The 12698-nt window shown below is 47.3% G+C and overlaps 1 protein-coding gene across 1 annotated transcript; it reads right to left on the reverse strand.

Moving 5' to 3' along the window:
* On the reverse strand, nt 1-8708 carry LOC120384662 (5-hydroxytryptamine receptor 3A-like). Its single transcript, XM_039503643.1, has 8 exons — nt 8661-8708; nt 8512-8556; nt 8315-8424; nt 7639-7808; nt 6430-6587; nt 4440-4647; nt 2453-2662; nt 1-1366 (listed from the first exon to the last, which is right to left on the reverse strand). The coding sequence occupies exons 1-8, from the start codon at nt 8706-8708 to the stop codon at nt 1101-1103; spliced, it is 1215 nt and encodes a 404-aa protein (XP_039359577.1). The 3' UTR covers nt 1-1100.
* Nucleotides 8709-12698: the final 3990 nt, after the last annotated feature.

Consider the following 12698-nt stretch of genomic DNA (forward strand, 5'->3'; position numbering starts at 1 on the left):
TACAGGCTAACACGGTTACCCCCTGATACTTGAACCATCCAAAAGTCCTTGACTATCTATCCCCCATGGCACTGGTGGGCAAGAAAGACAGCACAACACAGATCTGTGTCGATTACCCACATTTGAATGAGGTGATTCACAAGGACTCAGATCCTATGCCCCACACTGACAATATGCTGGAGACATGAGCAGAATCCAAATGGTTCTCTGCACTGGACCAACAGAGTGGGTGCTGGCAAGGTGAGGGGGGAAAGTCACCCCATGTGAAGACCACCTTTACCAAGGGACAGGGCTTGTGGGAGTTCAGTATCATGCTGTTTTGGATGACATAATGCACCAGCTACATTTGTTAATGGAGCAGGCCCTGGGCAACCCACCACTTTTCAGGTGTCCGTGTACTCACACAACATGCTGATCTGAACAGGAACTCTTGTACAGCTCTGGAATGGGCAAGTAGAGCAGTTTCCAGGAGTAAACCTAAAGCTCAACCCTGCCATGTGCAAGCTGTTCTAAAGGGAAACGCTTTCTGGGACACGTGGTTAGTGAGGAATGGATCTCCACTGACCCAGGGAAAAGTGCCTGCCGTGGCCAGAACCCCAGCATATCCACCAGCTTCAAGGGTTCCTGCGGCTTGTCTCCTACTACCAGAGGTTTCCTGGAGCTTTGCTGGGATAGCTGCCCCATTGCATAGACTAACAGAGAAGAAGTCACCATTCCTGTGGAGAGCCAGGCTGAGCTAGGCATTCCAAGAGCTGAAGTTGGCTTTGATTGCTGTGCCAGTGTTGGGATATCCTCTGCCAGGTTACTTATTTGTGCTGGGTAGTAACTCAAGCTAGACTGGAACAGGAGCTGTGTTTTCCCAGGTGCACAGCAGACAAGAGGAGGTCATTGTGGCCTGTTATAGTAAGACCCTCTAGAAACTGGAATGGAAACCTGTGAGAGTGACCCACAGGAAGCTCCGGGCAGTAATCAGAGCTATTGAGCTATCACCCTTCTGTTTACAAGTTCATCTCAGATTTGCTTATCTACTTTGGATTTATAGACACATCACAGAAAAAGAAGCGTCTTTCCCAAATTACAAGTATGGCCTGTTAAACAGCTTAGAAAGCCCAAACTACCACAACTGTTATCAAAATAATGAACACTGTTAGAAGGTAGCAAATCAGGATGAATCTGTCAAGGACAAACGCCACCATATTCCACTCTGATTTGGCCTCCTCTTCTCTCTTACTCATGATCATGTGACGACGGATCATTAAGAGCTCCAGGAGCACCTTCTTCAGCAGTTTAATTTCCGCACTGTCATGTTCTTTTTGTAAGCATCTCCTGGTTTGTATGTCTGCTGCTTCTCCCACCACAGAAGTAGCTACAATCACAAACAGAAAAATAATTTGTATGTTAAGGTGTTGATGTGGGGGGGACAATTATTTCCAATATATTAGAGATGGTTTGAGAAATGTTGATTCTCTTAGAATCATAGAATATCAGGGTTGGAAGGGACCTCAGGAGGTCATCTAGTCCAACCCCCTGCTCAAAGCAGGACCAATACCAACTAAATCATCCCAGCCAGGGCTTTGTCAAGCCTGACCGTAAAAACCTCTAAGGAAGGAGATTCCACCACCTCCCTAGGTAACCCATTCCAGTGCTTCACCACCTTCCTAGTGAAAAAGTTTTTCCTAATATCCAACCTAAACCTCCTCCACTGCAACTTGAGACCATTACTCCTTGTTCTGTCACCAGGTACCACTGAGAACAGTCTAGATCCATCCTCTTTGGAACCCCCTTTCAGGTAGTTGAAAGCAGCTATCAAATCCCACCTCATTCTTCCAAAGAAGAGTGGTTCAGTGACTTGCCCTCAGCAGGACAGTGGCAGAGTAAGGAATGGACCCCTCCCCCAGCCCAGGCCTGTGCTCTAACCATTAGTCTGCACAGCCACCAGTTTTTGATGAACAAAATCAACTAATCAATTAATCACCTGCATTGATGCAGTGGGTTACTGGTGAATGAAATCAGCCTCCCATTTCAGAGCCTGCCTACTGAGGTGAGTTCACTCATTTCATGCAAGTCACTTCTTACCTGGATCTCACTGTTTCTTTTCTATACAAAATCAGCAAGAGCTCACCAGATGGGATCTCTGGGCATGTTCTTTGTGAAAATAACATACTGTTGCTAAAACCAATTTTGGTTGTTTAATGTGCTTGACTCTGCTGCCATCTAGGGGTTGGGAGAATTGATCCTAGTAATGAGGGAAAGTAACGAATAGCCCCCCCCTGCCCCCGCCCCAGGGCAGGAAACACACATTTCCCTCATTCAAAAAACCTTATCTACAACTAGCTGAAGTCCACAGTCATCCTAGGAGGGGGAGGGTCCTGGTCAGTGGCTGAGCTGCACAAAGGAGCCTAAGGGAGTTAGGTGCCCAGCTTGGCCTTGTTGGATTAACACCAGTGGATACCTTTGTTTGTGTTCCTGACTCCAGCAGCATTGCTTTCACTAACTTCCGCTGTGTTAATGCGAAGTATGAAAGCCAAATGCTTCAGTACCCAGATCTTCAGCCACTGGGGCACATCCGGTCGCACTGCTGAGAGATGCAGCATGTAGGAGATAAAGATGGAATCGACAATGCTGATTATCATGATCACCAGGCACACAGCACAGAAGACACCTGGAAATAATTGCAATAGAATAAGCATATCTCCTTGATCATGAATGTCACCTACCCACAATGGCCCAGATCCACAAAGGCACTTAACTGCCAACGTTGCAGCATTGGCGCCGTTGTGATTCACAAAACTCCCACCAAAGCCTGTAGGTGCCTAATCCACTTGGCACTTATGTTTTCAGGATAAAAGTTCCCTAAGCACCTATGGTTCTGCCTTTGAGCTTGTGCACTGCTGCCTCCCTCTAGGCATCCAGATGCCTATCTCCCAGCAAAGCCCCAGAGCGATCCATGAACCAGTTAAAGACAGGTGGTCCTATGCCTAACATGCATGTGGGGCGTGATCCAGTAGGTGTGGTCAGAGAGTGCATACCAGATCAGGTTCTATTTAAAATCCAAGGGGAGGGGGAGAAGAGGAGCAGCCCACCCTATAACTTTTATCCCCTGGGATGTGGAAAACCCAGATTCAATCCCCCACCTTTTTAAGGAGGAGAAAGGATCTGAACAGTGGGGTCTCTCACCTCTTAGAGTGCTCTAATCACTGAGCTATGGAGTCACTTACTCTCTGTCTTTCTAGCCCAGTGACTATTTAAGTATGTATGCACAGTGGGCCAGAGAGAGAGAGAGAGAGAATGTGTGTGTGGGGGGGTGACTCTGTAGTCCAGAGGTAAGGCACCACTTGGGAGATGGGAGAGCCCAGGTCCAGGCCCCTGCTCCAGTCGTGCCATCATTATTTAATAATTTAGCCACTGTGGAGCAGCTGCAGCAGAGAGATGGCAGGCGTCCCACCTCACAATATCCCATAGCTCAGTGGTTACAGCATACTCCTGAGAGATGAGACCCCTGTTCAAATCCTCTCTCCACCTTTGGCAAAGAGGGGGGATTGGAACCTGGGTCTCCCACATCCCAAGTGAGTGCACTAACCACTGGGCTAAAAGTTGTAATGTTCATCAGCCTCATCTCCTCTGTCTCTGACCACTTTGTATGGCACAAGGCAGGTGCCTAACTCATTCCTGCAAGAAACTCCTTAGGTGCCTAAGCTGTCTGGCTCCAGGAAGCTGCTTCCTGGGTGTGGATGGCTACGCAGAGCTAGGCACCTAAAACTGGGCTGCAGGAAGGTGCTGATCTGTGAGAGAGGGGTGGGGCTTAGCACACACTCCTGTCAGCATGATCTCCCATTGGCTGGCTTAGGTGGCTCCACATCTAGTGTGCTGGCTTTTGAGAAATGCATTCTTAGGTGCCTATCTCTCCCCATTCACTGCAGCAGGAGCCTCACCTGTGTGGACTGTAGTGCTGTTCCGGTGATTTTTCTAGGCACCTGAAGGTTAGACCCTGCGACGCTCAAAGTTGCACCCTTCCTTCTTGGATCCCACCTAATGTATCTGTGTATCTTAGAGTTTTATATAGTGGCCATCAAAAAAATCTGAATGGTAAACTAGATCTGCACTGCCAGATCCCTCGGGCACTTCGTGAAGTCTTTTATGGGGGGGGCCAGTTGATAGGACACTAGACTGGGATTCCAGAACCCTGAATTCAAATCCTGTCTTTGGCACCAAGCTACTGTGTGACCTGGGGCAAATCATGTCTCTGCTCTGTGCCTCTGTGCCCCGCCCCCATCCCTCTTTGCCTGGCTTGAGATTGTAAACTTCGGGGTCAGGGGCTGTTTCTTACAATGTGTTTGTACAGTTGCATAGTCTAATAGGGGCCTGAGCTCCGTTGGCGGCTTTAGGTGCTATTTCAGTATAAAAACCACAATAGTAATGACAGACTGTGCAGCTCTTACCCAAGATTGGCGTGACTTCTGAATTGGGAAGCAAATCGTTCAATATCAGCAAGAGCACAGAGAATCCTAGAACAACTGTTATTTTAAACCCCAGCCGCTCGCCTCCTTCCATAGGTATGAACATGCTGGCAACATCCACAAGCACCAGGAAACCGGCAGGGACTATGAGATTGATGACATATAGGATTGGTACCCTCTGTATGGTTATCTGTTAAAGAGCAACACTTGTGAGCAGTGCACTAAAACGTTCCACCTCACTATTCTAACGGAAAGATGGACACAGTCTACCTGAATGGGACTTTGCTTGGGTCTCTCGCTTGGTGGTTGTTGTTTATTTATATAGCCCCAGAAATGTACCTTTTTTTAACCTTGTGCTTTAGATGGCGAATAAGGCAAGATTCCTGCCCTGGAGAATGTATTATCTAATAGACAAAAACAAACCGCAAAGGAACAGTTCAGCACAAGAAGCTGTGGAGATAATGTGAGGTCATCGGTTTAGGAAGGATTCCTGGGCAAAGTGAGTATAAAGGAGCGTCTGAAGGAGAAGAGACGGGACGAAAGGAGGTGCAATGTTATTCCCAGAGTGAGGCACAGCAACACAGTAGGCCCAAAGCTGAGAGCAGAAGCAGGCGATGCAGTAAACAAAAAGAGAGGAAGACTATACCGTAGCGAAAGCAGAGCTGTAGGTTAAACCAGAGGGAGACAATAATACGAGGCCTTGAAGGAAAGAGTGAGTGGCTCAAACTTGATGCAGTGAAAGGCAGGCAGTCAATTAAAGGGAACCAATGATCATTGCTGTGACTGGAGAAGTGAGAGAGGCTGGAAACTTCAAGCAGAGACTGGAGATGGTGAGGCAAGAGGTGGAAGGCCAGGGATTAGGTGCCTGGAACAGTCAAGATCGGGGTGGGCAAACTACAGCCTGCGAGCCATTTTAAGCCAGCCCGCAAGCTCCCTCTGGGGAGCAAGGTCGGGGCCCACATCACGGGGCTCGGCCCCGCTCCAGCACAACATGGCCCCTTTCTGAGGGTCAGGGGCTGCTCCATGCGTAGGACCTGAAGAAGGGACATGCCACTGCTTCCGGGAGCTGCTTGAGGTAAGCAGTGCTTGGAGCCTGCACCCCTGAGCTTCTCCCCATGTCCCAACCCTCTGCCCCAGCCCTGATCCCCCTACCACTCTCCAAACCCCTTGATCCCAGCACGGAGCACTCTCCTGCACCCCAAACCTCTCATCCCCAGCCCCACCCCAGAGCCCACACCCCCAGACGGAACCTGCTCCCCTTCCCGCAACCCTGCCCCAGCCCTCATCCCCCTCCTGCCCTCCGAACCCCTCGGTCCCAGCCTAAAGCACCCTCCTACATCCCAAACTCCTCAGCCCCACCCCAGAGCCTGCACCCCCCAACCAGAGCCAGCACCCCCTTCCGCACCCGAGCCCCAATTTTGAGAGCATTCATGGCCCGCCATACAATTTATATTCCTCGATGTGGCACTCAGGCCAAAAAGTTTGCCCACCCCCTGGTCAAGATGAAGGATGATCAAGGTTGGACAAGGGATTTGGCAAAAATATTTCTTGGGTGACAAGTTTGAAAAAACTTTATTTATAAAATTGTGTGTATCATCGTGGTGGGACTTTAAGGCCAAACAGTCCTATTCTTGCATCAAGCCAGCAAATTATAAAAAAATCTATTGCAATAAGATGTTTTCTAACATCAACGAGCCAAGAAAGGAAATACAACATGATATAAGGAAATCTGTGTAGTTTCCTTTTCACAGCTTTGTGTTCCAAAGTGATTGTGATATACAGATTTCCCCTAGCTCCTCCTTCTATAAGAAGAAAGTCAAGTGGAAAGGCTAGATTAGGAGTAGGATGGATTTTGAGTAGACTAGGGATGGATAGACAACAGTTGTGCTAACTGGATTATTAAATATATATTATAATCTGGGATCAAATCCCCTAGCTATAGGGGTGCGGTGTGTATTGTTTCCAGTCCCACCTGATACGTGACTTGACTCCATTCTTTCTCCTCAGTGGATACGTTATTGCTCAGAACATCCACTTTCCTAAGGAGCCATTCGCTTTTCGCATAATTCTCCTGGGAAGCTTGTGTAACTGCAGAGGAGTTGGACTTTGGCACCACCACTATGTCCTGAACTGTTTTAAGTTAGAAAGGAGAATGATACGGGTTAATCCATTCCCAGGGAATATGATTCATTTCCTCTTTGATGCATTTGGAAGGACTTCTTCCAATGACAAAAACCATTACAGGCATGTGCTCCGTGATCACTAGGTGTGTGAGTTAAAATCTCATTGCACATTCCTGCAGGGATATTCCACAGGGATCGTGATGGGCAGGTGTCCAAGATGGCATGTTCAGTCAATGAGTGGAGGGCTTGATCACCCAGCAGTCACTCCTCAAATAGCCTTAGAGCATTGGCACCATCCTGCTCTCTCACAGTCAGCATGGCACTGCGAGATTAATGGGGAGATCGGGCCAGAGTCACAGGGCCGTGCTGGACAGGCAGGAGCAGCACTGCCGGGGGGAGCTCCAGTTGGGATCCCAGAGTTCCCCAGCATGAAGGAGATGTTGGAACACTTAGGACAGAACAGTACGATGGTCCCAGAGTCTGCATGTTGGTGGGGAGGGGAATGGCTCCTCCTCTCCATCTTTGAGGGCTCTTCACCCTTGGAGGGTGCCAGGAAGGAGAAGACCCTATGCTTTCTTCAGTGTGGCATGCAGTTGTGCCCGGCACTCACACAGGAGCCCATTGCACATTTTCCCACACGCACATTCATGCAAGGATCGGACACCATCTGGCCCTAAACCGTTAGCAGAAGAATGAGAAGGTGGCAATTAAGGAGCTGACTGAAAGCTGACTCATGCAGAACATTTTATCAGGCTGCATGTGTATCTCAATAGATGCCCCACGCCTATTGAGTCAGCCCATCATTAATTTTCAGTTTGGGCAAAGCATTTTTGTGTCTTCAAGAAGAGCATCCTCTGGGTTGGTTGGGAGAGGACTGAACAAAGTCCTCACCCCTTTTAGGAATTGTCTACAACTTCTCCAGGGAGCTATCTATAAGTGCCCTATGGGCAGTCAGATTTCTGCTAAATAGTCTCCAAGGGTGACAACTTTGTTCACCAGCCCTTCCCATATTATTAATGCTAAATGGAGCCCCCACCATCCTGCACCAACCCACGTACCTGTATGCACATAGGGACCAAAGGTCAGGTTGCACTTCTGGGTGTCAAATGGAAACTTGTAGATATCCAAGCTGCAAGTGCTCACTATCCTGATTGGTTTCCATTGGTTGATGGTGCCATCACTGGAGAGGGACATGAAAGGAACTGTGGGGGATTGAGGATCTTCAGTCCTAAAGAAGGAAAAAAATGCATTGGAAATATCAACATTGGCTCCTTGAAGAACTCAGAGGTCTTTGCCAACGCACTGCCAATGGAGACAGAGAGGTAGGAAGGAATAGATCATAGGAAGGTGTCTAGACTGTTAACACAGCCTTTGGTCCATGCATATGTAATAATGATGAGTGTTTAGACACTTCCTTGATTCATATCAAATAATCGATTTTGCAGCCTAAAATGCTAGCAACTAGCAACTGAAGGAAGAGGGGAAAGGATGAATTTGTTGTGTTCTGTTACATAATATCCTGCGGTAAGTTGCAGTGTGTAATACTGGTTGAGAAGAGCAATGCCATGCAGTTTATTTTTGTGTAGTTTCATTCATACAAAAGCTGACAAGAGACCCAATAAATTACTGCATGTTACTCACACATGTTATTCACCAGCCATTCATAGCCTCATCCCCAATTTTGACAGTGAAAGAAAGGAGACCCCTGTCCTCAACTTAATACTGAGAATTTACATTTCAGAGACAAAGAGGTCAGGCTTCCATACAGAGTCCACAGGGATGGAGATCTTAGAGATTCCACAGAAGCTTTGGGGATCCCAAGTGAGGAACTGATTTTTCCAGCTCTGGAAAAAAAAAAGGATTGTTAGGGGAAGATTCGCATTTAGTGAGTGTGATAAAGTGACAAAGTAAATTAAGAACATGATCCTCACCATCTGGAATTTCACTAGAGACGTAAGAATTTGTAACTTCTCATCCTAGAGGAAGAGAAAGAAATGAGTTCATATCTATTTGTGTCTTTAATAAAGATGCAGAAAATTTCCTGCATGGGTAATGACTGCTAGATACAGGCTAGTGAGACCTGGAAGGAAATTGAGATACCAGCAGCTAATGGGAGTGGCTGAGTCATGTTAGAAAAAAAGTTATGAGTGTTCACACCCGATTACAGGCTGGTGAAAAGAAGGAAGAAGGATCTGTTGCATAGAGAAATTAAGGCCACTTCTGCACTTGGGAATAGCACTGGTGTTTTATCAGTGGCCAACAAGTGGTGTAGCTGCATCAGTGCAGGTCCCTGAGTTGAGACAAGAAGATGCAAGAATTTTCACCCATGCACTGGTAGAGTCCCTCACCAGGTCCAGGGTGGCGTGTAAGGTGACATCAATTCTGACAATGGAAGGCTCTCTCCAGTCAGTCACTGGGCGCACGCTCATCAGGCGAGGATTAGCATCTGCAATACTCAGGTTGTTCATCACATCCCAATAACTGCAGGTCTCCTGGCTGGCTGTCAGACCTGTTCCCAGAGAAACCGAGAGGGGCCTTGAGTGCTACTGGTGAGGCTCTCATCCTGGAGCTCTCAAATGGACTGCATGCATCTAGTTCTAGGACTAGCTCTTCTCTTATTGTTTTAGAAGTTGTGGGTAAATTTAGTGCTGTTGATGGTCCTGATTTGAGACCCTTGAAAACGGAGACCCTCTCTCTGTGCATAGGCCAGGTAATGTACAATGCAGCACAGGGAGCGAGCAGTAGGGCAAACACCATCACATCTCCCCTGCAGTGGGACTCAGCCCCCAACTCCTGAGAGGGTGTGAGGATAATTCACTCCACAGTCTCAACTCCATGCTTGGCATCTCTGCTTAGTCTGTGAAGAAGGGTACTAACTCGCACCAGCTGTGATGGGGAGTTTTGGGGCGAAGAGGAGGAACCTATATTCATAGTTTGCACTTATATGGCATTTCCATCTTCAAATCACTTTGCCACCACTAACTGCTGCAATAAATCCTGGACTGAGATCACCAACTCATTTCACATAAGGCACCCAACAGCCTTCAGCTGGTAATAACCCAGACCTAGAGAATTCTGTATTACCAGCAAAGTGGGCAATCAAATGGATGCACTTGCAAAATACCCCCTGAAAGAAGCATAAGTATAATTATTTACAACACTTCGATCATTCCTAACCCTGCAAAATCTTCATCCTAGCCTTGTTCTCCAAAGGAAAGATATCTCCCTGCTTTACCTATTTATTTATGTACATACGTATTAAGTTAATATTTCTTATATATGGGGCTACAATGGATCAAACAAGAAAAACAGCAATTGTATTTCCTGAAGAATGCTAGTCATTAGTTAGCCTGTGTGATGGGGTGTACCAAGCCCTTTGAGGGCCCCTGCTGGAGGCCTGGTGGTCCTATTGCACCCAACCCCAAGAAAGGAGAATTGAAGGTGGGTCCTCCAAGCCTGCCGAGAAAGTCTGCAGGGAAGTGGCCACTCAGAGTGCAGCAGGCTCAGTTAAAAGGAGCTGCAGAGCTTGAGTACATGAGTTGCTGGCTGGAACCAGAAGAGTGAGGAAGGGCTGGAAAACAGAGAAACTCTCTAGGCAAGGAGACCTGGGAGAGACCCTGATCGACCAGGGATTAGACAGAGAGAACCCAAGGACTGTAACCCTAAGGTAACTGGTGAAGTGACGGGACTGAGTGGGAAGCAGCCCAGGGAGAATAGCAGCAGCAACTATTAAGGGAAGCAGTACATGGCTGCTGTTATAGGGCCCCTGGGTTGGGACCTGGAGTGGGCTGAGTTCCCCTACTGGCCATGGAGAAAGTGACCTAAGTCCCAAAAGGGGACAAGACTCTGCTGAAAGCCTGAGAAAGGGGCTGGAGTTTAAACAGGCCCAGAATTGGGGCCAAAGACCCTGTTGAGGGCCAACCATATGTTGAACTTTGTTACCCCAGAAGGGGTCATCCAGTCACCTATTAGCCAGGTGACTTAGCTGGAGGGCTGAGCCAATGACGTCCCACCCAGCAAGGGCAACAGCCAACAGGGGGCACTGGGAGCAGAGAAGAGTGCAGGTTTGCATCCAGCTGACAAGTGATGCTCATGGAAGTGACTATCCTCCATCACAGGCTCCAGTCAGAACTTGACAGAAAATAATATTGTAAATAACAGAACACTCTAACCCTTGATCTCCTTCCTAATCAACCTAGGGTTGTGTTTTGTCTGCATTCATGAATCAACAGTGGTTAATGTGAAATTTTCATCCATTCTTTGAAACTAGATGCAAATGCTTTGCTCTGTTTGGATATCCACAGCTTTCTGGGGCTGTGCTTTGTAGCTGTGTTTTGAGTTTGAGCCATGTTCAGTAGAACAAGCCACAGGATGGAAGTCAAGGCTCCCTACCGAACATCAACCCATAAAAAAACACTTCCCACAATGGCTGCTATTCTACTTCTGACATTGATCCAAACTAAACAGTTTCACACAGAGAATGTAACAAAATGTGTCAACTTCAAGCTAAGTTTCATTTCACCGAACCATTTAAGCAAACGCAGCAGGAACAAACACATGCAAACCAAATCCAAGGAAAATTATCCCAGACCTGTTTTGAACTGGGCTGACACTGCTGACATAATCCCCTTCTGGAGAAGGGCTGCCCCTGTCTATATCAAAATGTACGCCTTTCCCTCTGACTGTTTTCATAAATGTATGATAACAGGAGCATGAAAAGAGACAGACAGGCCTTTACTCAGTCCGGTTTCTAAGGCTTTGTGCTCAATTTCAAATGAAGGTTTAAGTCCAAGACTTACCTAATGCCACGTAATTGACCAGTATAAATATAAGCCATTTTGTCATAGTTGTTGCTGGACTGTAGGCACTAAGTGCCTGATCAGCTCCTGTACTGATCTAACACTGGATTTTTCTTTGCTGTCTTCCTCAGACCTGTCTACTTAAAGGGAGTGGCAGGTTTCCGTTAAGTCCTCATCACACAGGAAAGGAACAGAACAATATCACCAGAGTTGTTCAACCTGTTCCCAGCCCTCAGGGCAGACTTCGCCCCAACTTGACCTTATATACTTTATACCATGAGGGCTCAACCCTCCCTGTGGTATGCAAGGGTGGGAAGAAGCATCCAGTAGGCACAATGCCTCCTGGACTCTTAGGGAGTTCAAGTCAGCAGGTCCCAGTGGCATTTTGCCTGTTTAGGGAGGTGGAAGGTGGACTGTAGCAAGGACATTGGGATTAACATCCCTGGGTGTAAAGAACGGTTCTATGGGATCTGTAATTGCCATGACTTGCTCTCTTTGACCATGACTGACATCTGAGCCAAAGGATAGCAGTGCCCCCAACACCAGGCTGCTCCAGTACCAGTTCGCAAGGAACAAGGCCATGTGCTGAATCACCAGGTCCATTTTCTGCAGCTACTGGGTTTTCCCGGGAGGTCCTCCATCCAAATAATGACCAGGCCTAACCCACATTAGCATGTGGGGGGGTAATAGCTTCAAGACAAAACCCCACAGGCTTAAAACTATTCCTGTCTCTCAATCTGTTGTCATCTCACCTGGGGCACAGTGGAATGGACATTATATCTTGATCTGTGGAATTAGTCAGACGCCCATGTTCCCTGGGGGGACTGTTATTTTTTTGGGTTAGTTACTAAGAGATCATATTTTCTTATGGGCTGCATTAAGCTCTCTTTGTACATTATTAGATTGCTATCCTGCTGAAATTGCACAGGGCGGTTTCCCTATTAACATTGTCACATGCACGGAGGTTGGTACTATCACTTGTTGTTTTCCTGTCCAGCTTTAACTTGATATGCTCTTGCACTCAAGGGGAGTCATGATGTCATCACTACTGTCTGACATGGAATCCCACTCTTGTGCAAGTCTGCAGCAGTCTTTCTGAGATCTTCCACTGCTCTTGCACACATGGCTAAAATGGTTCAACTTGTCACATTCCTTGCAATGCTGTCCTAATGTGGGGCACATCTCCTTTACCTGCTCAAGCTATCTCCCACAATAAATTCATCTTGCTTTGGATATGGAGCTGGCTGGGAGCACACTCAACATTAATGCTGATTTTCAGTAAATCTTGGAGGACTGGGGAAGTTCCAGAAAACTGGAAG

Source organism: Mauremys reevesii, linkage group 16 (assembly GCF_016161935.1).
Source record: "Mauremys reevesii isolate NIE-2019 linkage group 16, ASM1616193v1, whole genome shotgun sequence".
NCBI lineage: Eukaryota > Metazoa > Chordata > Testudines > Geoemydidae > Mauremys > Mauremys reevesii.

Excerpts from the sequence above, each read along its gene's own strand:
- LOC120384662 (XM_039503643.1), bottom strand. The coding sequence starts at position 8,708 with ATGACTCAGCCACTCCCATTAGCTGCTGGTATCTCAATTTCCTTCCAG. Across the intron at positions 8,557-8,660 it reads GTATCTCAATTTCCTTCCAG|GATGAGAAGTTACAAATTCT; the intron begins GTCTCACTAGCC and ends CTCTTCCTCTAG. Across the intron at positions 1,367-2,452 it reads AGTCAGGAACACAAACAAAG|CTACTTCTGTGGTGGGAGAA; the intron begins GTATCCACTGGT and ends TTGTGATTGTAG.